The sequence below is a fragment of the Lonchura striata genome, chromosome 1A, assembly GCF_050655825.1.
Source record: "Lonchura striata isolate lonStrDom1 chromosome 1A, ASM5065582v1, whole genome shotgun sequence".
Classification (NCBI taxonomy): Eukaryota; Metazoa; Chordata; class Aves; order Passeriformes; family Estrildidae; genus Lonchura; species Lonchura striata.
In genome coordinates this window covers 14846433-14872697 of record NC_140741.1, presented here as the reverse complement: position 1 = coordinate 14872697, position 26265 = coordinate 14846433, and the positions used below count along the sequence as shown (strand labels likewise).

At 41.3% G+C, this 26265-nt stretch overlaps 1 protein-coding gene across 4 annotated transcripts in view; it reads right to left on the bottom strand.

Annotated features, from left to right (window-relative positions):
• IQSEC3 (IQ motif and Sec7 domain ArfGEF 3) overlaps window positions 1-14492 on the bottom strand; it is a 103412-nt gene extending 88920 nt beyond the window's left edge. For all 4 annotated transcript variants that reach the window (XM_021535074.3, XM_021535077.4, XM_021535076.3 and 1 more), the window contains exon 1: window positions 13932-14492. In XM_021535074.3, coding sequence (XP_021390749.1) covers window positions 13932-14425 — 494 coding nt within the window. In that variant the 5' untranslated portion in view covers window positions 14426-14492. The remainder of the gene's footprint in view (window positions 1-13931) is intronic.
• Window positions 14493-26265: the final 11773 nt, after the last annotated feature.

The window sequence follows — 26265 nt, the reverse complement described above, 5'->3', positions numbered from 1 at the left end:
CATGATTTTTTGTGCTCTGTCAGAAGTTTCCCAAGCTTGGCTCCTCTTGCTTATAATGCTTTACTTAGTTTTTCATTCCTGTAACATGACTTTTTTGCTTACTCAGAGTTTCTCCTAAGCTATCTCTGTGGCATTTTTAGTCCCAGGTTTAGAATTGCTCACTTACTCTTTGAAGCAGAAAACACAGACCAAAAGAGCTGACTTTTTCTGTATTCATCACTGCACCACTAAATAAAACAATTAAATGTGAAGTTATTTTAAAAAACCATTGGGCAAATATTCCCTTCCATCTTTCCTTACTGATGATTTTGTTAATTCAGTGGGTTTCTGAAACCCATGCAGGTCACCAGCTATAAAAACTGAGTAGAGGTGACATAAAGCACATCTCACTTAGACAATTCATAGACAATAGTGAGTGTCTATATATGTTTATGTACTTTTGAAACCCTCATTCCTTCAGACTTCACTTGCCTGCCAGAGACGTATATCTAGAGGGGAAGGAAGACATATTCCAATTAGGATACAGGTGTATCATTCATATGCCTCTTCATCCTACCTATCCTATTGTTCAGAACATGCTGGCATACCATGCTCCTTGTCCTCCCAAGAGCTGTCTGCGAGCTGAGCAGCAGAAACCTTCCTCACAGCCTTGTTCTCAGCCCTGCTATATTGAAACACAGCCACTACAGTGTAGCTCTCACACTCTGCTCTCAAAGCAGAGCTGTAGAACGCAGGTTTGGGGCAAAAAGAGGTTAAAATAGCAAGTGAAGAAGAGGAACAAAGGTGAACTCAGTAAGAATAAACTGGAGGTGCTGTGTGGAAGAATCCAGGGAAGTTTGTAGAGCGACTCTAAGGTCTTTTCCTGAAGGTCAGTATCATTCTTGCTATCTTTACAAAAGCCACTGTACTATAAGGCGGCACTCAGGTCCTAACTTTTTTTGTGACTTTAACAGAAGGATTAGTAATAGAGAAAAATCATTAAATTAGTCTTATTTTAACTATTTTTTTGTGAAATATCTCCAACTAGTGCCACACTGGATCCCCGGAGAACAGTTACCAATTGTGCCTCTGGTTAGTGCTCACCTCAGGGAATTCAACAGCAGGAAATAACACCAGAATGGAGAAATAAAATAAATAGAGCTGGAAGATAATGAAGAGAGAGTGAGATTGTGGTACTCCAAGATCCTAAGTCTTTTCAAATTGAAGAAATCAGTATTGTCCTACAGTACAAGCTGAGAGGAAAAAGTAACTAACCAACCAACACAAATCTTCCTGGTAAGAGAAAGAAATTCCATAAACATCCAAGGCACATCCACATCGTGAAGGCGTGTTCACCCTCATTGCAGACCTCCCTTGCCACCTCTGCTGCTAACAAATGCAGCCTAGGTTCTACACTGAACACACCCATTCACTGTGGTGCAAGTTCTGTAAGAATTCCTTCAGTGTTCCCACTCTCATCCATGCACCAGAGTGTGCCACAGAGCACTTGGGTTTGTGAACCACTGGATCTGCCCCAGAATAGAACAGAAAATCAGGCAGGATGGAGGATCCATTTCAAAGTGATGTCCCTGGGTAAAAGCTAATCAGGATAAACTAATGAGACTTGTTACCATCAAACCCTGTACTACAACCAGGAGGGATGAGTAAACACAAATGCTCTTATTGGTGAACATTAAAATTCAGCCCAGAACCCAATTATGCCAGATATATCCATTATACCAGAGCTCTTCTTGGGAGAGGCAAAAAAGATCTGACAGCACAAGACTTTGTCTGCCTGACTTGGTGATTGCATGTACTGCTGTGATTGTGCCAGGTGATGAGGGGACAAGGCTGCAGCTCTCTCTATGTCTCTATACTTAATAGGAGAACAGGGGAGAGGAAATACAGCACTGGGAGGAAGAAACTGTGTCTTGCTAGGCAGTGTTTTTTGAAGAAGGTACTCTGTCAACTTATTAACGTGCACTTCTGTGTGTGATAATTACTTTTTGCTTCCCCAGGCTGCATGTAGTGCCTGCCTCTGTAAGAGGATTTTCCTTTGGCTTACATGAGAGGAATATTTCTGGTGTCTTCCATGTGCTTGCTAAGTTTTCTGCCATCAAAGCAGACAGAAACAGCAGACAACAGATTCTTAACCTACATTTTTTCTCTACCCCTCATCATTCTGTGCAACTCATAAATGGTTCATAGCTGCAAGAAATCTTGCTGGACTTGCATGTAATACACATTCACAGCCCTGCCAACCTGAAACACGTGTCTCAGTTCCCTCTCAAATTCAATGCTCAGTTTTGTTTCCAGCCTCCACTGCTCATTCTTTCTAGTGTACATAACTGACACTGATCATGAATGTCTGTTAAGGACTTTTGGCCAAATTACAGATCTTTAACTGGCCAAAATTATTTCTGTTATCAAGCTATCCAGGGACTAAATCAGATTTCATTATTTAGAGCAATATTATTTATGCCACAGAAGTGACCTCATAACATTCAACTCCTCTTGTCCTGTTTGTCTCTTTCTTTCAAGGCACTCTGCCTACTTGACAGATCAGAGCCCTGGGACACAGGTTTTACTCTCAGCTTTGACTAGTTAGATGTACTCTGGCAAAACCTTTTCCATGTCTTCATTCCCCCCATCAAATGAGAACAGCCTTTGTAACAACTGAAGGGTCTACTGCTAGATAGTAATGCATAAGAGACATTATTATTATTGCTATTATTATTACGTACATTTGCATGGTATTTCTATTATTCATCCTGCCACAAGATCTTGCTATGGTTAGAGGTATACCAGTGCTTACATGCTTTCTACTTGATGCACTTTTAGATATTGGTAGGGTCATTTACTAGCAATATTCCACATGTGAGCAAGTGCATTATTTCCTAAAGCACTTTAAAATGTAACATTAATGTGTATTTGTGCTCATCTCTTAAATACAAGTGTTTCTGGTGTTAGGTCTGAAAGTTGGCCATAGCAGACTGCAATGAAGCCTTGTAAAGAACTGCAGCAAATTCATGGGCTTTGATTCCTTTTATTTTATATTACCATTTGTGCTTGAGGCAGCAGGATGTAAATTGCTTAGTGAGGATTTGTCAGCATTTCAAATCTACATCACACAAAAGAAAACAAGTTCACAAGATGAAGACAATAAAGGAGGCCTGTTGTCAACGAGACAAAACAGTGAGAGGTGTGTGAGGACAATTACTCTGGCACGTGAACAGGGAAAACACTTTTGTTTTGTGTGTGTGTATCTTGTGAGGGGACCCCAACATTTAACCTGAAAAACAGAGGTATTAATGGCAGGCAGAGACATCCCAAAAGTCGTGCTATCTGCAGACATACTCTACTGACCTTTCTTAGCACTCTGGGTATTCCTGGGAGATCTTCCAAGCATTGTCCAGCCAGGTTAAACTGCACTGCTTTATGAGATCTGATAAACTCTCATCACCTCACAGTGATGAGAACTAGTCACATAAACTCTGGGCATTCAATAGTGGCCTCCTTCCTTATGCCTAGGAGTTGCTTACTGGGCTTCAACCAATTGGTACCTGTTAAGGATAATGTTTAGTGTTTGCTGTTATTATTAATTTCTCCTGAGTGAGAGGCTTCATAAAAATAGAACATAAACCCCTGTCATTCCTTCCCTCCCCCAGCATCATTACAATGGCACGTGTAAATGAACCACGTATTCAAAAACTTCATAGGAGCCTCTGCTGGGACCCCTGGCCCTTCTGCTTCTGCAGTTTCACTGGGTCTCCTGCCTTTACCCTTGTAACTCCTCCTCACTGCTGTCCACTCTTCCATCACCTCATAACCTCCTGCACAGATAATCTCTGCTGAAGCCCAAATTATGGCATATCCTGTCTCTGCTGCAGAGGCTTCAGGGAGCATGCAGATGTGCACACCGCCGGGATGTACTCCTGAGGCAATGCTCCAGCTGTGCTTCTGGGCTTGGGATTTGAGGACTGGGTTAATATAGACTTAAAGGCAGCCTGAGGGTTGCCCTTAGCAGAGAGTAGAGACACACTGTAGATGCCTCACATCCTCTTCTTCTCCTCTTCCCCTGCCACAGTACTTCCTTTCTTCTGCCTGCCTGTAAGATAACTTGCTGAAAGCAAATAGTTTGGCAGAAGTCTAATCCCTGCCTTAAAAACTAGTAGATTCTTTCTTCATTTTTGGAGGCTAAATACCTTTAAATGTATGAGACTCAAACTCATTGCCAACACTTTTTTTCCAACAAGGATACAATCTGGTATTCCCTATCAGCTTGTACACATGGCTGTGTAGGAGCCATGATAAATGAGGTGATAAAGGTGGTATAATAGTTTCAGTCAGAGCATGTCTAAGGCTGAAAATATTTCTGTGTTCAGTTTAGCAAAAAGGAGAAACTCACCCCTTTCTCAGCAGGAACAAGTGAACAGCATTGGATGTTCCTGAAGCTAACATGGGCATCACAGTCCCCATATGAGTAATAAAGAATTGTTGGGGGAAGCATTACAGCAGTTGGCTGTGCCATCCCAAATGAATGCCATGGCAAGTATGCAGAGAATCGGACAGTATGCAGAACTAACTCTAGTTCCAGTGGTGGGACAGAAGTCAGCTCAAGAACACCTGTAACATCAGAATATGTGTATGATGTTATCTCACATCTCTTCCAATTTGAAGCCACCTAGTTAAGTGAATTTAGCCAAGCAGATTTGCATTTAAGTAGTGACAGAATCTGGCTCTTAGACCTACCTAGATTGTAAAATAGCATGAATTACTGAGCCATGCGGTCTATCTACTTCAGAAGTTTAACTGGACGTAGATTTATAAGCACAGAATGTTATAGATGAAAATAACTTGAAGAGAGGTCTTTGGCATGGGACTCTGTGAATCCTCAGAGCAAAGGTAGGTGATTCCTCAGATTCTCTGCTAGTTCAGATGAAGGTTAGTTATCCAGTGTCAGGGCAAATATCAGGACAAATCCAGACACTCAGCTACTATGGTAAAGGGGGCCATGTGAGTACCTAGGCAGACACAGGCAATTTACTAGTGCCCTACAGGCAATGGATTTGCAAATTAAAAACCAGCAAGTTAAAGACAAGGACATCTGTGCGAATTCTGAAGTGACTGAAGAGCTGAACTGCCTAAAAGAGGCAGAATCAGGATTCCTTGCAAGGGAGGGGAAAGAATCAAGAAAAGAGGGTTGAGCTTGGTTCCTTAACTGAGGTAAAAAGAAAGGAAATAATCTCTACAAATATGGAGAGATACCTCTCTTTTCAAAAATGCTATCCCTTAAAAAGTCTGTGAAGAACCTTAAGGCCAAACAACACTGCTCCAGGAGGCAGATTGGAGGATGCTCCATGGAGGCAGGGTCCACACAGGAACTGCAATACCAAGATGCTGGATGTTGAGTTTCAAGGAGAAACAGTGTAAGAGCAATTCTCACACTGGAGCAAGATAATGTGAACCACTTCAGAAGAGTGCCTAGAAACCAACATGGCAAACAGATTGACAGCAATATCCTGAATTTTAATAGAAAGGTCAGAATTTGAAGAAACATCCAAAGTACAGCAAAACCTGAAGAAAATCCCAAGCCTCCTTAAGATCTGTAGTAATTTCAGTGTCAGTTTTCTACTTCTCTTGAAAATGACATAGATGCTTTAGTGAGCTTCAGCAAATATGAACTCTCTAGCAATAACTTCCTCAGCAGTAGCCCATGCCCATACAAGTGTTGGCAGGAGGAGCAACAGACTCCATTTGCCGGTGTTAAACCTCTACTGGTGTGTCCCCTGAATTCCTACAGTAATTCCCAATTCTTTATTAACTTTAATATTCCAAGACTTCTAAGCAGCTATTAAAACAGAACACCAGTTTCAAGACAGGGTCACAGATCTGGAGTGGACTGTTCAGCCATCTGACATATGTTGATTCAAGAAAACATCTAGGACTTGGTCTGTATTCCCCGGGTTCCTAAGCAAAATGTGATTTCTGTGATCATATAATATTTTCCTTTTTTCCTCCTATGCGTGTGTCTCTCTCTCTCTCTGTGTGTATGTGTCTATGCTGGTTTCTGCTTTGTAACTGCAAATCCCACAGAGAGTTTCAACCAAGTTTCAGTCAGTTACAGTGATTTCAGAGATACTAACCTCTAGCAAGTTCCATAAAAGTAGTTGGCAGGGTGTAACAGAGAGAACTTTGTAGGTTCTCTATGAGGAAAAGGCTGCTGAGTGAACTGAAACTATTTCTCCACAGAGAAGTCTCCATGTTGGAGCGAGATGTTATAAAAGCCTCAATACCAGGAGAAGCTTAGATCAGAGCTCTCATCTTGTTACGCATCAGAAAATGTAACTGTGACACAAATCTTCTGGAGGCCAAGCTTTATTAGTTCTGCAGATCACAGATCCCCTTGTTTTCAGCTAGAAGAGGGCAGGGAGGATAAGATTTAATTTTGTATTTAAAATCACTTCAATTTTATCAAAATGTTCTCTCTTAGATGTGATTAATCATGGAAGATATTGATCCACTTCTATCTCTCTCAGAAAGTGCAACTTCAGACCACATGAAAATAAGAGGTAAGCAACAAGCATAAAATAATACAATAATACCTGTGTGAGAAGCAGGCTGTGCAAACATAGCACAGAGAAAAGGAAAAAAAAAATCATTATCTAAAGAGCAAATATATCTTTATAACCCTGGAGCAACAAAACTCCTACCACCTTCTATTAAAATACTGTAAGAGAACATCACAAACCTATTACAGGAAGAATGAGAATGCTGCTTAATGGTTTTCTCATTGTTCACTGTTATCTCTATACATTGCTATCCATTGCTATTATCAGCGCTCATTTACACCAGTGGAGGGATGTGTATTTCTGTGTGAGGACAGATTCACAAAATCTGGCACAGAGCCTCAGGTGACATAAATTGTCACAGCTGTACTGACATCAGTAAAGATGCACTGATTTCCTCCAGCAGATTATTTGCTTTTCTGTATGTAAAAAACACAGAAACTAGGTGCTGTTTCAGCTTGGCTCTGAGGCACTTCTGTGGACAAATGCTCATGCAAATATGCTCTTTTTTTATGTGCAAATATACATATTGCCTTGCAGTACACATTGCAAGAAAGGACAGGAGCTTTAGGCTGCTTCCTATGCTGGAATTTAGAAAAAGGATTGTTCCTGATCTACCTGCCCACTCCTGTCTATAACAATAGATTTCCAACTGCTTTGTCACAGATCTTAAAAGACACAGAGATGAAAGGGTCAGTCCAGCATCACAAGTCTGTTAAAAATAAATTTAGGAGGCATTAAAGTTTGATTTTAGGACTGCTAGTCCAATGCTTGAACTGTGATCTTAAATAGAGCCATAGGGCAGAAAAAATCCAACAGCCAAGACTATCATTTTCTCACCTAGGGCTTAACTAAATGAAATTACATATTCCAGAATAGATGAATACAAGAATAATACCTGTTTGTTTCAAGGTACATCTCTCTGAGGGAATAAAAAAGGGAATGTGTATATATATATAATGTTTAAAATTAAGAAAAAAGAGAAAATGGTCACATTTCAGACTCTGTCTTTAGAAATTACTCTTTTCTTTTTTTTTTTTTCTTATTTTTTTTATGTGGTTCCATGGAATGTGGACCAAGTAACAAGCACAGGCTACAAGTAATTCTAAAGCAAATAAAATATTTTCCATCTCTTAAACAGAGAATTATTTCTGGCTTTCTATAACATTTTCCTAAGGGAGAAAAACAAAAGGTTTCATAACTGAGACTGGAAAAAGGAAATAAACCACTGCTGAACTAGGAAAGAAAGAAGAAAACAAGCAACCTAAAATGGCATTTATAGGGAAAATAACAGGAAAGTAGAAGATGAATAAACCCTATGTACAGAAAGATTATGAAAGAGAGGCAGGAGATCTTTTTTCCTGTTTCAACTTGCATTCCAAGGCAAAAGGGAAAAAATACGGCTAAGAAATTTCTACAGTCTAATAGATATATATATTTGTGTAGAGGTATTTTAGCTTGCAGAAGTGCACATCATTTTATCATGTGAACTTTTTTTTTAATGAGTAAGTAGATGTCATAATTAATAGAAGACCCAAATTCCAGCTGACAGGCTCTGTTCTGGCACTATCTAAGGACTTGATGAGCATCCTGAGGTGAGATTTCTCTGATTTATTCTGACTAAAAGTGTAAATAATTTCAAATATGGTGTTGGTGGGAATGTGTGCAGTCTATCTCATATAAGTAGCCACCTGCTGCATGCATAAACTGTCTGAACCATGCCTAAACTGTGCACATCATTTAATGAAGGATCTGGAAGTGCCAGTTACTGCAAAGAATGGGACAGCCAACCCAAGAGTCACCTGGCACTGAGGCCCTGGCAGAAATCCTCAAGGGCATTGTTAACACCTATTCAGCTGGGACATTTTTCCCTTAATACTTTTCCAAACAGCCACGTGTGTATTATTTTGAATGCTAACAGTGTTGCCATGTGAGTCCCTTGGTCCTAAAGTCTTCTCACAGAGCCTTAACTTGGATCTGCCTGGAAAATGACAGTAAATGGGTCGATACAAAGCATATGGAAGAAAGGTACCCTTGCCACCACAGCAGTTCTGGTTGCAACAGAACATACAGCTGAGTGACATAAAAATATCACCATCTTATTAAAAAAATTAAAAAATAAAAAAGCATTTGCATCCCTTATTATTTAAGGATTTTAAATTGTAGCTTTTTGGTGTTGTTTTCAGGCTCCAGCTCCTCTTGCTAAATGATGTGTACAAGTCTTTGCTATTCCAGGTACAGCTCTAACTGTTCAGGAAAGGTTCAGGAAACAGATAGAGAGGAGGTGTCTGTCCAAAGCACTGCTAGATATTGTTTGATATTACTTCCTGATGCTCCCATCCCACCAGGAAGATTTCCCACAATAGACATTTCAGCCTTGACAATTGCTCTGGCTGGGACTTTATACAGCATCCTACTGAAGTCTTATCCCTGTGGAAGTCCTTGTGCTGTCCTTACTCAGCAATTTTATAGCTAGAACTTCATCCTGAACCCTTCCTAAGTGAAGTCCTTTTCCATCTCTCACTTCATCTATTATTTCTTAAATATTGTCGTGAATCACTAACTCCATATTCCTCTGCCCAGGATTTTACAGGCCCTGCTGTAGGTAGAATGCAGATGTGTGTTATAAAGTATGTCTTAGCTGACTGCAATGGAAGAGTTATGGATATATCTTTAAATTAGATGTAGTCAAGGAGAGTCTACTTTCTGTTTTCCTCTCAGTGTGCTCTTTATGCCAAAATCATCTAAGCAGGACTTTAGCATCTGTGAAGCTGTGCCAATGCAGACCTCTATCATTTGAAACCTGCTTACAGCACTCGACTCCAAAGAACTTCTGATGCTGAGACAGTACATTGCTAGCAGGGATTTGCAGAACCCAGGGCAGCACCAATGCAACTATTTCTGGTGTGTGAAAGCTCAAGGGAGTTAAACCCTGCAATATGATGGAGGAAATCGGAGATGCTAAGAAGAAGAGGGCAGAAGTAGCATTCCTTGTGTGCCCAAAGTGAAAAGAATGGATATCTGGGGTACACGAGCCACTTGGAATTGTTCTGATCTTTTTTTTTTTAATTGCTGCAGGTTTTTTTTTGTGCTGGTGCAATGCGCAAATATAGCAAAATATGTTAATGGTAAACCATAATATTTACAGTTGTTGTTAGCTCCTGTTGAAATCAGTAGGATTTTTTCTAATGTCTCTGCCCTGGAGATAATCCACAGAATAGTACATCAACGCATAGTTAAAAAGAAAGATTATGGAAAACAGCACCTCTGCATATGCAATATCTTCATTTTAAAGTTACATAATTGAGCTTTTGAAATTAACAAAAAACCAGCAAAGAGTCTCAGAACACAAGAGCAATAAGTGAATTTAACATCATCTTTTAAAACTTGCCTCTTTACTAAGATAAAAAATTTTATCCTAATTCAGTACAAAATAAAATAATATAAATTTCAGTCTACTGCAAATCCAAAATGAGCTTTAAGACCTCTGGGAAAATGTGACTGTAGAAAAATTCTTCTAAGAGTTCATGGACTTTGTTTGGCATGAGGAGTTATCTTGTAGACCAAACACAGGCTAATAATTTAAAGACAATACTTAGATCCATTATGCCATGCTAGACAAAGACTGTTTCTATGTCTTCTTTTCACTGTTGATGACATGGTTAAAAGAAGACTTTAATGCCACTTTAATACAGAATGTTTGTGAATTGCAGCCATGTCTTTTGATGGAAGGAACTATAACAGATTATTAGCTATTATTCTAATTGTATTTATCAGAGTGAGTTTTCTAATGCCTGGGCTCAGAACAGAAGTCCTTCCATAGACAGCTCCTACTGAGAGTTTCTCTGATAAAAAACAGCAGAATTTGGGTCATTTAGACTTAATCTGCTAAATTCAACCCTGTGGCATTTCCCTGATACTCAGTGAAGGGTACTGGGGATTGGCTAAGAAGGTTGTATTCTGATAAAGAAGGGATGAAAAATTTATGGGATGGTCCCTAAAGACAAGAGGCTGCCTAGTAAGGGTGATCTGAGCTATGCTAATTTAGCAACCTGTGTTTTTGAAGTAAAACATTCCATGACGAATGACCTTATTTTTTTGTTTTTAAAACTGTGAGGTGCTTATGCAATAGCCTCCTAAGGTAGAAAGAGACAGATGCCATGGAATAATAATCAGCCTAATTCTTGCTGAAAATCTCTGCAAAAATCTTTCTCCTTTTCCTCCCCTCTTTTCATAGGTAAGCTGAGTACAACCTTTCCCACACAAAGAAATTCAGCAATAATTAGGGATCTCTGCATAGGTCTGCAATTCTTCCATTTCCAGAGATAATCTTGGTTTGGTTTGGGTTTGGGTTGGGTTTCTTTTTTTTTTTAAGCTTTAAAGAAAGAAAAGTTGTCCATTTTTACAAAAAATAACAGCAAAAATAAGGCTGAAGTTTTCTTTAAAATAAGAAAGATGCTTCTTTTGCAGAAAACATCTCTTGCAGAAGACTGTTCTAGCTGACCTGAAAAGCTCAGGTCTTCACTTCTACACTTCTATCCAGAACCTGAGGTAAGCTGGGCTGCAAAAAAACTCAAACCTGACTCAAAATGAGCAAAATTCAAGGGCTGTGTCTGAGGTGAGAAGGACCAGCACACATCCACACTTAAAGACATTGCCAGAACCTCCTGTTTTGTGAAGGCAGAGGAAATTCCATGCTTGGGCAGAGACGACAGTGCTGCCTGGGTGCTGCTGTAACCCCTGCTTTTAGCCACTGTATCGCAACATGTTAAATATCCTTTTTGTTCTACTTAGAGTGGCCATTTTCTGTAGTGAGCAGTCAGATCTCTATTCTTGGCTAAGAAAAAAATCAGATGACATTTAATTTCAGAGTTTATAACAGGGAAAACCATGTTTGGACATGGAGGGGAAGAAGGAAGAGAGAGCAGATACCTGGTCTGTTCAGGTATTAACATATAGGTCCCCTGCTGTGCACAAAAGCAAAAATACAATTCACTGGTTAGAGAGCTGAATCATAAGGTATATTGGGCATCCTGTCAATTGGTGGTGAAAGACTCATCACCTTCCATCCAAGCTGGCTTTAAGTTAGATTTTGCAGTCTCCTTGATTTCCCTCTAACAGTCAGAGATGGGAGAGTATGGAACTCAGTATACACAATCAGTGGGGGGAAAAAAAGAACCTGCAGAAATGAGAAATGTAGACTGGCATCTCTCATATTTCCTTTTCTATACAAAGGTTTTGGGTTGCCTAAGCTGTAGAAGGAAACAGAAGCAGTCTATTTTAATCTTCCTGAGCAAAGAACGCTGCAGGGATTGCTCTGTTATCCCCAGCAGCAGCCCTGACTTTCCACAAAAAAGGCTCCATCCAACCTTCTATCTATCTATCTGAAACAGAAAGATCATCATATGATATATCAGCAATCAGTTTTGTTCTTAATGCACTTCTCTTTGTGCTTTTTGGCATGAAGAAAAAAGCCCTATGATTCTTCCCCCAGTCAAACCCCACTGCAAAAAGAGCTCAGATAAGGAGAAAGTATTTAGTCTTATGCAGAGAAATTGATTCTTCAGTCAGTGTAATGACGTATGTTAGAAACTCTGTGCAGAAGCAAGGAAAGCCCTTGCTGAGATGATGTTTCTTACAGAGCCTTCACTGCAGGGAGTCACTCCTTTAAAAACAATGAGGTTGATTATGCATTTTTATTTGGGTTTCTTAGTGGTTTGACTGGAGGGATTCAAACCATGCTATTCTGGATTTACACCAGCTGGCACGAGTTCAGAATCTGGCCTCACTTCTTTTTTTAAACTTCAGCTATTTCATGATGAATAAGAGCCAGATCCTGCAAAGGCTTACTACCTGCATTAATACTCTGAGGAGCCCACTCACTTCCTCTAAGTTGTGATTGAAAAATTGAGTCCTACGGTGCAGTATTTTAGAAGCAAGCATATGCTTTTTGGGATTCAAACATGCCTTGACCGTACCTATTCCTTTAATAGCATTTCTTTCATTAGCAATATCTTCACTGATTTTCATAGAATCACATAATACGTGATAAGAAGGTGTTATGGTGTAACTCTGCTATGGAAAATCCAGCTCCACGCTGTAGTTCTGCTTGTGTATTCAAAACGAACATGAGAGAGAAGAGTCCCTTTATTTAAATTGTCGAAAGAGAAAAGGAAGACGTTTTAGGCTTGTGTACTTCATTTGTGTACTTCATATGTACTTGTGTGTTATGCACTTCAATTGTTTTGACATCATGATAACAAAGACAATAGAGACGATTCTAGGAAAGACTTTGATCTAGTTTTACTACTTATGTTAGTTTCTTTCTTCTCTAAAAGAAGCCACAGCAGAAAGTATGCTCCTTCTCCTTCTAACTTTACTAACTCTGGCTGTTAACCAGAAAACATTCCCCTGTTTTCCAAGTGCCTAAACAAAGGAAATCACAATACTGACTGCAGCTGTAATTACCAGCTGGTGAACTGATGGCATATACTGAATACATAATCCAGGAGAATGTTGCTCTTCAGTAGTAGCCCTTTCCACCTATAGTGCTGGAATGCTCATTCTTGTTTACTATACATTCATGCACACACAATACATTTCAGTATCCAGTACTAGTAGTCAAGCTTTCTTCACTGAAGACAAGAGAACAGCAAAAAATTCTTTGTCCTTTTGGAGAGCTGGATTGGTGTCAGATGCCATACACGAAAAAAAAAAAAAAAAACCAAAACCCAATAACAACAACAACAAAAAAAAACACACACAAAAAAAAGAACTTAAAAAATAAACCACAAAAAAAAAAAAAACCCCACGTGCAAGGCCGATAAGAACTATAAATGTCAAACCTAAGTACAGCATCTGTATACATCACGTGCAATAATGCACCCCTTACATCAGTGAGGGCAGGAAAACCCCAGCTCACTCCAGGGAGGATGGGGTTTTCTAGACAGATACCAGCAACTTAAGGCAAGCAGAAGGGACCACAACGCTGCTGTGCTTTACGAGGCTTCTCTGCGCCTGGCTAAACCGCACTCATCGTCGATCACGGACTTATTTATTTCTGACAGACAAGGAGGGCACGATGCCGTGTGTGAGCAGCGCGGGTGAGCTGCCCGAAGGGCTCCAAACGGGCCACAGACACTTCTCCCGAGGAATGAGCGCAGTCAACCGGGAGGCTGATGCGTCTTGGAAGCAGCATCCTGGCTCCTCTTTGCGCTCTGCCTTCTCTCCACGAGAACGCACCGAGGGAGGGATTCCCCACCCACCCACACACTGCCTCTCCCTCCTTGCGAGGCTGCAGGGGGGTAGAACCCAGTTCCCGGCTGGATGCGGGCCCGGAGAGAGCCGCCACCCCTGCCCGCTCCCTCTCCCCTTCGCACTTACTCCGCTCTCCGGCTCAGGACGCCTTTGCCGATGGCCTGGGGGGTCTTGTGCTGGAGCAGCGCGGCACAGCAGCCCTTGTCCCTGCCGTCCTTCTCGGCGGGGTGCTGGTGGGGCTGCGCCGCGGGGTGCTGGTGGCCGGCGCGCCCGCCGGGCCCCGCCGCTGCCGCTTTGCCCGCGGGCGGCGGCGGCTGCGCCGGGAGCTGTTGGTGGTGCTGAAGCGGGTCGCACTGGCCCGGCGGCGGCGGGGGCTGCTCGGGCGGCGGACCCTGGGGCGGCTCGGAGGGGGCCGCCGGCGGCTCGGCGGGGGCCGGCTGCTGCTGCTGCTGCTGCCCGCGGAGGCTGCGGTTCTCGGTGCTCAGCTCGTCCAGCCGCCGCTCCAGCTCGTCGATGCGCTGGCGCTGGGTATGGATGAGGCTCTGCTGGTTCTGCACGATGGCGGTGAGCTCCTTCAGGTAGAGCACGGCGCGCACCGGGTTCTCCAGCAGGCTCTCCATACCCCGGCCGCCGGCGCGGGCCCCGCCGCCCGCCCGCCCGCCGGCGCTCCGGCCACAGCGGCGCGGGTTGCGGGAGCGCGCCTGGCACGGGCACGCGCCCCCGCGCCGCCGGCGGCCGCGCGCTCCCGCGGACGGGCAGGAGCGGGAGCGGCGGGAGGGGCCGCGCACGCGCGGGAGGCACCGGGCGGCAGGCGGGGCGGTGCGTGTGCCGGCAGCCGCCGTGTGCCGGGGGCAGGGCCCGCCGTGTGCCCGGAGCCCCCGAGTGCCGGGAGCCGGGCCTGTCCGTGCCGGGTCCCGTCCCGCCGGTCCCTCGGCAGCGCTCCCGCCGCCGCCCCCTGCCCGCCCGGCTGCCGGTGCCGCCTGGCTGCGCTGCCGGGGCGAGCCCTTCGCAGCCCCTCCAGAACCCGGTCTGCTCCTTCTCCCTCTCTGGCGTTGCTGTGCTTTCGTTGTCCGGGGCGGCTTGGTGATTTCTTTTGGGTTTTTTTTTTCCCGACGTGACCTAAGTAATTGTGTCGAGTTTTGGCTGCCGTGTTTGATAACGTCCCTGTTTTTAGCCCACCTGATTAGAAGCAGGATCATTAAGGTTGGAAATGCTCTCCAAGATCGTGATGTCCAGCCTTTGACTGCAAAGCACCATGCCCCCTAAAACCATTGCACTTAGAGCCATGTCTGCTTGTATTTGGGACCTCCAAACGTCCCTGGGCAGCTTGTGCCAATGCTTAACTACTCTTGTAATGAAGAAATTTTTTTGTAATATCCAACCTCAACCTCCCCGGAGCAACTTGAGGTCATTTCCCCTTGCCGTGTCACTGGTTTCCTGGGAGAAGAGCCTGATCCCCATCACACTACAGCCTTCTTTCAGGGGGCTTTAGGGAGTGATGAGGTCTCCCCTGAGCCTCCTCCTCTCCAGGCTAAACACCCCATCTCCCTCAGACACTCCTCACATGACTTCAGTTCCAGACCCTTCACCAGCTTCATTGCCCTTCTCTGGACTTGCTCCAGCACCTCAATGTCCTTCGTGTAACCTGAATGCTGGGTTAAATCTCTCAGAAGCAGAGAGAGTTCTGAGGAAAATTGATGTTAAAGAACTTGCTTGGAATTTTTTGTGTCCCTTAGGTTCTGTGGAAGAAAGCTAGGGCTTATTGCAGAGTTTTGCTAGGGGTGTAGCTGCTGTAGATGTGAGAGCTGTAGGGCAGGGCCATTGCTATTAGACTCCATGCAACTTTTCTTAATTTCTCAAGAAATACCTTCTCCTGCCCTTCTTTATCCACACCCATAAGTATTTGCCAACCTGCAGCCTTGAGTTTGAGAGACTGTGCTTTCTATTACATTCATCAATCAATAACCTGGTTAAGGGTAATAAAATTACTTTCAGTAATTTCTGTGTAGATCCTTGAAGTTACTTCTGTGATGGGTAAAATCCTATCCAATCATTGTGCGTGCAGAAGATCCAGGAGGCATCAAGAACAGTCAGGTTTTAGACAAGCATGCCAGTAGATTTGACTCACAGTACAAATACTCTACAAGTAGTATAGCTACTCTTATTTTGCCTTTTCAGATCAGTAAGACCTCCTCTGTAGCAGGGATCTAATGAAGCAAGGAAAGAAGAAATGTGAAAGAGAATCTGTTTCAGATGAACTGAAAGGTGTATTTCCAGTCTCTTCTGTTCACAGATAGCCTTAGGAATGTAAACTGATGCAAACAGAATCACCAGGATTAGAAACTGTTCACAGACTTCTCCTAAACCAGAACTGCTATTCACAGTTCTCTTGCAAGCACTTAGAGGTGGATTTGGAGTATCATCCAACATTGCCACATTTCTCCTGTATGTTGGGGGAACACCCCAGAGTGAACTCTAAGGATATGAGCATTCAAATCTGACACAGTTATGATTTTATTGGAAAATTGTATGGGAAATGTTCCTCCATCTCATTGCCTAGTGTGTTGTTGATGTTTTATGAGAGGAAACTGGTATTGTTTAGCAAGGGGAGGGGTGGTTATAGGGGAATAAATGAAAAAAGGCACACACAGGAAAACAGGAGGTGAAAACACCTAAGCTATATTTGGGGAAGAGTGGAAGTGATCATTTGAGAAATTGTGCTGGCATGCTGTGTGCTTTCAAAGGCACTACTGAACAGCAGTATTTCTGTCTTGCCTGACAGGAACAGAGTCCAGGGACAGCAGTGGAAATAACAGGCTTTAGGCATTGGTAGATTCTGGGATACAAACAGGGGTGGCTATGTGCACACTCATACATGTACGTGCACGCACACACACACACACACACACACACACACACACACACACAGTATTGGTAGGAGAGATTTCAGGCACAGATTGCTTGTTTGGTAGAACAGAGGAGGCTGTTTTAAATCTTAAGGCAAGCCCTGTGCAGAGTTCTGGTTTTGCAGTAGATATCATGTTCCTTTGCAGCTCAGCTGGATAAAAGGGATGAAGAAATAAGGGTCATAGACATCACACTGGCCTATCTAGGTAAAGTCAGTCATGTGGCATGGATTATTAAGAAAATATTAATGAAAAAGAAAAAATAATCTTGTTTGATGGTTGAGGCTGGGGCAAAACAGCTTGGAAGTCTTGTGTCATGGTACTTCAATGCCTGTCAGAAGATGTGACTTTTACTGCACAGAGCAAACCTGATATATTCACTCCCTGCTTCTGCACCTTCAGTTTGCTTGACCAGCCTTATTAGCCTAATTTGTACTAATAAATCTTTGTCATAAATTAAACAGAGACCTATGACCATGTGTTGGAAAGGTAAAACCAAGCAGTAGGAGAACAAGAAACAAACCTGTTTTCTGTGCAGGTGTCGTAAATGGTGGACAAAAAGTTTACAACCAGCCCCGATCTTCCAGGTTTCTAAAGAGAACATGTGCCAAAGGAAACGTAGCAGAATGCTTTTGTGCCTAATGTGAGGGAGGACTAGGCAAGGATTTCCTTACAAAACTTCAAGAGTAAATAGAGTTACATAATCCTCTGTAATAAGAAAATTTAGTAAAGATGGAGTATTCATCCAGGAGGAATCTGCAGGCACATCACCAGAAACTGAATGTCTTCTTTCTCTCTGTGAGAAAGATCCTCCATAGCTGGAAAACGCCTTCTCTTTTATCCAGCCACAATACCTAGCATACATAATTTGCAAAGCTCTGCACACTGGTGAAGTAGTGTTCTGTAGAAGGTGAATGGTGGGATTGTAGCCATCAGAAAAAAAGGGAAATGCAGACACAGAGTGGTTAAATTATTTGTCCAAGGCCATGCAGGAATCTGGGAGAGAGGATGCGGCAGGAGGGACAAGGGGGGAGAAACATATGATGACACCACACACACACAATGCAACAGATCTCTGATTTCAAACATCTTTGGCATTTAGCACAAACTTCAGGTCATTAAATGTTGCTGCTTCTCTCTTAGGAGAGATATTATCTGGAAGGAAGCAATGGCGAAGATAAGGAAAGCCTGAGTTCTGTTAAAATTCTTCTGCCGTAGATAATTCCTTGGTATTGTATTTTTCAAAGTGCTGATTATTTTCACTCCATTCCAGAAAAAATAATCATTAATAATAATGGATTAATTATGTTCTTATGGAATAAAGTAGCTTCCTTATCCACTTAGCAAGCAAGGTGCTTGGGCATTGCACAGACAATTACAAATAAAGTGCAGCATTAGTAATTAAAATAAGCATGCATTATAAATTGCAAATGAGTCAAGCCCCAGGATTTAATGGAAAGGTCTAATATGACATGATTTAATTTTATATGTCTTTAGCTGTTTAACTCAGAGTAAAATTAATCCATAAATAAAGGTATACTAATAAGCATACATGATACATGCAGTGTTTCAACTGCAGAAAATTTTTCACTGCAGAATGTTCTTGTAACATTTTCTGAGAGGTCCTAATCTCACTTTAATTTTCAACACCTCACTGAAACTTGATGCGAACAAATCAGTCCAGCCTTTTTGACAGAGACTTCCTGTGTTTTTCCATTTGAAATTCTGTTTGAGGCATTCCCTTCTCAGTTACACTCTTATCTCCTCTTGGACAGGAGGTCATCACAGCAAACCCAGGTAGTCTTTTCCTCATTTCTTGCATTTGATCCCAATTTCCACCACCTTCCATGCCTTAGCCTTGCAAGGTAACAACTTACCCCTGGTAATTCAGTATCCAAAGCGCTTCCAGTTGGAGAAGCAGGATATAGAGCTTAGGTTCCCAGCTATGATTCTGTGGACTTATTATCATAAGCTTATGATAAGGTTTTTATACTTCTATTAAGACCTGCATTTCTACTGTCTTTGTTTGAGAAGAAAGAGAATTTAGGAAGGTGTGTACAAGGACACAGAATACAACAAAGATTATTGGTGTTTAAGATCAAGTTCTTGATACTTAAGGAAAGGCACATTTAATGTTGGCCAACTCACCTTAATTAAGCTAATATTTTCTCCCCTTCTTCCTGTCAAAAAGGCAAGCGAAATCCCCACAGCTGGTATTTCTCACCAGATCTAAGTTCTTAAGGAGAACATACAAGGAAGCATAGCACAAACCATATAAAACCCTACAGAACTAGAGTAAAAGATGGGAGGTAAGAGATGCAAGAATCATGGTCCTGTATTTCCATCTTTCATTCCGATTTCTGGGGGAAGACGGGGGCATTTTCAGTCTCACTTGGAAGTTAGCAGCTGCTCAAGTAAAGATTTTCACAACTGCTTGCAAGCAGCCTGCAGACCAAAAAGAATTCTGCAGGAATTAGATTAATAATTTCAAAATAGAGGATAGAATCAAGACAATAATAATGTTCTCATGCATAATTTATGGCAGAGGAAAATAAAACTGCTTCTCCTGAATGCTTCTTTCACACAGGCTTCTTTCACTTGAGGCTGCATCCAGAGCTATTCAGATCAATGAGATGTTTCACCATCCTGAGTCCAAGCCAAGTCTCTATCTGCTGACACCCGTTAAACAGATGGATAAAATGAAGCTAACACAAGGGAAGCGTGTTGCCCACAATCACACAGGACACTGCTCAGTGCCTGTAATTAGAAAACTTTGGAATCAACAGTCGTGTTTCCTCTGCTTCCAGTGAACACTGAGTAAAGGTGGCAGTGGTTCTCTGGCACCCTCTAGTCCAGCACCTAAAGCCAAGTAAGTGTTGTGGTCTGCAGTCCTGACATCTGCAACAAGGTGAAATCTCTGTCTGTCTTGTGTTGTGGCTGTGGAATTGTTAATTCATATTGATACCATAAAACCAGAAGCAGTGGGAAGCATCCAATTTATAAATTAAACATAAAGAGCTGAGAGGTAGTAAGGGCAAATACTTCCGTTTCTTTCAGTTTTGGTTGGGTTTTTTTCCTCCTCAGTTGATTACAGCTAAAGTGCAATATAAGTATTTAAAACAGCTGCTCATCAGGAGAAAGTACAAGTTCTGGATTGTAAGCTTAGTTGAGATGTGTGGTTTTGACACATTTTAAAATCTTGACTATATTTGAACTGTGCTACTGCAGCCCTCTGTTATTTACTGCAAAATAAAAGGAATCGAGGTCTCTCTTCATACAGCGCTTCCCCTTTTCAGTTGCTAAATGTTATATTATTTTCTACATTTTTCATGAAATTAAGCTTTGATCACTTAATTGATTAATTCTAGAGAGCAAAAGCTACACAGAGACATTTTCTTCAGTCAGTCAGGTTTTTGTTTGAGCTGACAATTGTTCAGTCTTTTGTAAATACTGCAGTAAAATGAAAAAAAAAACCAACCCTGAATATGAGCTTGATTCTCCCAATATTATCTGACTGGCTCCTCCAAATATCAGAGGAGACAAGTTCATGTGATCTGACCTTGCTTAAGATACACAGTGAAAAAAAAAAGATGAAAAAAAAAAGAAATTGAATACTGGTAAGTGTAATTCATACTTCTATTAGAAGTTTTTTCTGTAATGGTAGAAATCAAATACTGTCAAGAGAACAAAAAACATTCATGAACAGGATGCATTTCAGCTCAGGCTACAATACAGCATTTTTCTAATGAGCAGCTGTTTAGAATATTTATATCAGCTTAGCTCTTAACTGAAGAGAGAAAAAAATTTGACAGAAGAAGCAGCATTTGTCCCTACCACATTTCAACTCTCGGTGTTTGGTATATAGAAGACATTTTCCCTTTGCTTCTAATTTTGTGCTATCAGTATGAGTTAACAATTCAACAGCCTCAACACAAGAAAATTCACATTGTTGCAGAATTCAGCTTAAAGAAGGTAAGTGCAGACCATAACACCTGGCTTTTAGCTGCAGGACTAAAGAAGAAGATACCAGAGGACTCTTCCTGCCTTTACTCAATCCTCATCTGAAGCAGAAAGAACCTTTTCTGGTTACAGACCCTCAGTGCAGTCCTGTTTCACCTTGACAGTGTGGTTTGTTTGTCTGTGCTCAGGTTTCATAACAGGGGTAAGCAGATGCTGACTTCTCAGGGAAATTAAGGCCAGGACAAATCAATAAAGCATCTGGCCTGATGTACTACATACTGTATAATCTCATGCAGCTTGGAATATGAGTTTAAGAAAAATATATCTCCAGAAATGCTTCTGGTACTACTAGAAAGATAGTAAAAGGTAGAGAATTTGTCTCATTCCATGATATTTTGTCACTGTAGTTAATCTCTGTCATAGTTGACAACTTGGAATACTTTTCTTATATTAAGTTATTCTTGTTATTTTCCAGACAAGAGTAATTATGCCATTCTCTGTGAGGGTAAAGAGCTCCTTAGTCCTAAAGTTTTTTCTCTCCTTGAAGGTGACTGATCAAATCACCTGATGATATTATTTTTAGCAAGATAAATTGAATGATCTCTTTAAATTATGCAGTTTTCTAAAACCTTGAGTCTTTGGGGTTTTTTGGCTTTTGAGGTAATCTTTCAGACTTCCTGCTATGGAGCATGGTCTAACTAGAGGCAGCCCAAATGTTTGCTGAAGAGGTCGCTGCTGAGATGTGCTCCTGCCTCTTGTTGCTCATTATTTATGGGGTCAGGCTTTTGCTCAGGTCAGCTTTTGTCTTCCAATCTGCTTGTAGACAGGATCCTTTCTGCTCAGACATGCTGTCTGGTGACAAGTATTTCTGTGTTCTATTTTGGTGTCTGAAAGAATTTCAAGGAGCATATGAACTGACAAAACTCAAAACTGAAAGAACTTGCTCCAGACTTTTCTTTGAGGAACACTGCAGAATTGTTTCAGACATCCACCACCATCCACACAGCTGCAACTGACTCCACAGGGCAGAACCTCTGCCTCTTGCAAAGGACACAAAAGAACCCTCTGTTTTGGGAGACCCATAAAGAGCAGGAGATAGGTCAAATGGTGGCAGATCACAAGTCTAGCTTTTGTGTTGCATGCATTAGCTTAACGTAAGGTGCAAGCCATTCAGTCTTGTGAATTTCTCCAAAACTGATGAGATTTTAGCAATGGTTGAAGCCAATTTGGTGATAATGCAAGCAGCTGAAAACTCACAATATTTACCTTGTCCAGAGTGAAATTCCCCACTGATTTTCTGGCTACCTTATTTGTACACCTCTCAAGTAAGAGCAGCCTAGCAGATCTTTTCAGATAGTGAGCAGAAGTATCTTCTAAACCAACACTACAGTAATTTTTAAAAGATGAAATAAAGAAAACAATCCCCACAGCTCACAGCACCACTGCTTTGTTGTTCCATCCATTGCAGAGATAACAGTTCAGTTATTCATTCCCTCTGCAGCACTCTCTGCAGTGATCACCTTGGGAAGCAAAGAAATGGCAAAGGACAAAGGGTCTTGTCCCTAGAGGAAGGGAGGGCTAAGAAGCCACAAGTAGTAACAGTGGCTGGATGATGAGGAACAAAAACTGATGTGAATTGGGCAGCATGACACACAGGGAGACCAGTGGAAGGGACAGAATGCAGGGACTGAGGATGCAAAGGCTGTCAGTCATGATGCTGGGCAGAACTGAGGCAAGGGGAAGGCTGATGTTTGGTCTGCAGGCAAGACTGGTGTGGAAGCTGTGGAAGAAAATTAAATGTGCAAAAAGAGGCACAAAGTGCTCTCAGTAAGCTGAAGAGAATGGCTGAATATTCATTATAAAGACATGCTGAGTACAGTCAAAAGGAAAACTCAAAACTTGAAAGTTGGGTTGAAGTCCATTCTGTAAGATTTGAAGAATGTATAGGTCTGGATCCTAAAGGAGTCAGAGCTATTTGTTATGATTTGTTTAAAAGCTTCCCATCTGTTCAGGTTTGTACTCTGTTTCACATTGAAATTACTGCTGGATGGTAGTCATAGAGTCATGATTTTGGACACATTCTCATTGGGTTTTAAATTTTTGTGATATTTTGGGCTTTTTTTTTACAGAGATCAGCACAAAAAAGGCAAAGCACAACCAACTGTGACAGGACATATAAAACAGAATGAGCTGCCTACAGATAAATGAAAACAGTCCAAAATAACACAGACCAATGTGAATCATGACCAAGAAGCTTATTTGTAATAATAAACATGTCATCTGTGTCAGATAAACAAATCACAAATATTTATTAAGATAACAAATGGATTGTAAATACAGAGACATCACAAATTCAGATCATGTCTCTCAGTGATAGCAGATATGAATTAGTAGCCATATCTGCCAAAATAAATCTGGCATTCTCACAGAGTCATAATTTAAAAAAAAAAAACAATAGTAACAACAATAATAAATAAAAAGAATGAGGAGTGGGCAGACAAGCATTGTTTTTTTTTTTTCCACTAATGTGACATAGTTTAGAGAGATCAGGCTGCATTAGTTTTGCTAAACATGATATAAGCATGATAATGATAAGAAAAAACTGGAGGCAGGGTTGAGGAAGAGGCTTTCCTGGTAGCCGCAGTTCTGACCCCAATCCTATAAGCTGCTCCAGGCAAGCAGGTGCATGAGGCCTCATTTTCAAATCAGTGCGTTCAAGCCAAGCACAAAAGTCTGTCTAGCTGAAGCATTAGCTGCCAACTTCCACTTATCTCCTTCTGCCAGTCTTGCAGAGGCAGGTAACACTTCATTGATATGGCCTGAGTTTTGATATAATGCAAAAAATATTATATTTATTCTTTAACTCTGCTTATGAAATGAAGCTAGTCAGTTTTAAAAGACCAAAATTAATTTTCAGGAGGATCTAAATAAAACCATTAGTTCCTAATACATACCTGGCATTAGTTTGTCATGTTGTCCTGAAATGGCAACAATGGAAATGGAGAGGCTGAGATTCTGCAGCAGGGGGGATTCTTCCATAATATACATTCTTGTATTTCAGACCATAGATTTCAGGACATAAACAGTACTATACCAAACTGAACAAATCAGGCCTGTAAAATACCAAATGTGACTGAAACAATATTGGGCTTAGCATTATTTTTTTTTGCATTTCCTTCCCTTCTGTGAAAGTAATGGTGTGTCCTGTTGCCTATATTCAAAGGCAGAATACAAAACTCTTAATGTGATAGTCTGCCTGTCCTGGCTGTATTTCCAAAGAGGAAAAGGAGCAAAACTATTGCTAGTGCTGGTCCAGATGGACTACTGTGCAATGAAAAAGACAAGGTAGAATGTTGTGCCACTATTTGCATGACTGTCAGGAATACAGTCAAGAGGATGGGGCCACACTCTCCTCAGAGGTGCACAGCAACAGGATAAGAGGCACAGGGGATGAACAGAAACACAGGAAGTTCTATCTGAAAATGGGGAAAAACTTATTTACTTTGAGAGTGACAGAGCAGTGGTACAGGATGTCCAGAGAGACTGTGGAGTCTCGTCTAGAGATATTCAAAACCCAGCTTGATGTGATCCTGTGCAACCTGCTTTAGTAGGGAATTTGGGCTAAATTATCTCCAGAGGTCCTATAAATCCAAGCCATTCTGTGATTCTGTGAATTAAGCCCAAAATATAGTCAGGACCTCTCAGCTGTAAATCCAGTTGCATATTAAGAGGTAGGTGCTGCCCCAACTGTCCTCTGGATATAGTGCCACCACTACTAGACCAATTTGAATTTTAAGGGATATTCTTGTAGCTGGTTTATATTTTTATTTTCCTTCTGATAAGTCCTACATACTCATTTTGAGGTACACTCAAAAATCCTTCTCTTCCTTATGTTTATATGATTGGATCCTTTCAGATATTCTTTCTCCCCTGTAGCAGTTGTTCTGTGATGGTCCTGAGCCCTTAGACTCCTCCTTACAATCCAGATTCTTGCTGTTGCACTGCCCTGTCCTGTCCATCTCTGGGTTTACCTATTTCCCTGCATGCCAGAAAGGTCAAGTCCCTGCTCCATGCACAGACACGTCCACAAGCACCCGTGTCAAAGGCAGGAGTGCCCCAAGGCTTTTCAGGCAGAGGACACGGGTGCTGTCTCACTGTGCAGGGCAGGATGCAGCCTGTCTGCAGCAATCCAACTCAGCACCTCTGCACCTCTGCTTGGCAGCAAAATACTTGGATAAAACCAAACAGGCCTCCTCACACAAACCTACAGGATTTCTGGGCTCAACCCTGATGCTCAGGACTCAGTGAGAAATTCAATGTCATATTCACATTCTGTGTAGTTCTGAGGACAAGTCTTTTGTTGTTGATTGAAGCTCAGCCTGAGCTGGGAGTATAGGAGCTTGGCTGTGGCCATGCCTTCCTAATGAAAACCCTGGGTTCCTGGCTCATTTTAGTGGATGTGCTCATCTACAACTGAAGGCCATGATAAAATGAATGTAGTTATAAATTGTTTATTTGTCAAACTGAAGAATGAAAAGTTATTTGTGAATTTGGGATGCACTTACTGAATACTTTTGAGATTTAAAACAATGAGGTTTTTTTCCTAAGCCCTTTGTCTTTTCCCAGGAACAGGAAAAAATTAAAGCCTGGAGTAATCTATAGATGCTTAGCTCTACTACTTTTTTAAAAAATGAAATACTAATAGAAATACTAATAGAAGTACTTACTAAACAAATGCACTGGTTTTATTATGAAACAATGAGAAAATGCTGTTAAAATATATTTTGTGTTGCACACTACTATTTTGGCCTCTTTACATCACTCTAAAATGGCACGTGAATTAAAGGCTGAAGTGGGAGATATGCATCCTACTGCTTTGTAAATGAAAAGAAAAATCACATCTGTAGGTCTTAGAATTAAGTAGGGATCTGATGTTATAACACAAATGCAAAAAAAAAAAAAAAATCATGTTTCTAGAGAAAAATCCTGTGGAATTAACATGTCACCTTGGCATACAGCTATTACAAGGCAGTTAATATGGCATAATTTTAAAGACCACCAGGACGTTTGGCCTGCAGCACAGAGGAATTAAAATAGCCTCATATAGTAAGTTTGATGTGAAGTATTATAATAGCCTCATAGAGTAAGCTTGATGTGAATACTGAAGAGCAATACTAAATATCTGAAAGATTGAAATACAAAACTAACAGTTTCATTGGAAATGTTTAACATGTATTTCACTTTTCATTCAGAAAGAAAATATTTCAGGTAGGAATTTTGAATTTTCACTAAATTTCCATTTGAGTAGAAACTGGGAAAAAATCTCTGAATGTAATGCCTAGGCTGTTCTATGAATCTAGTCCTTTGCTTTTATTGCATATATTTGGAGAAAAAGGTTACAGAACTAATGTTGGTTCCAACAGAAAAATAGCAACTAATTTAGCCTGAAACTATGAAAGTTTTATTATTTACCAAATACACTGAAAGCAATGTTTTGGGCATGTCTTTGGAAAAAAAGCAGAGTTTAATTTTTTGGTTCAACAGCTAAATCAAATAATCAATTATTTGCACAAACCAGCCAATTTGAACAGCCC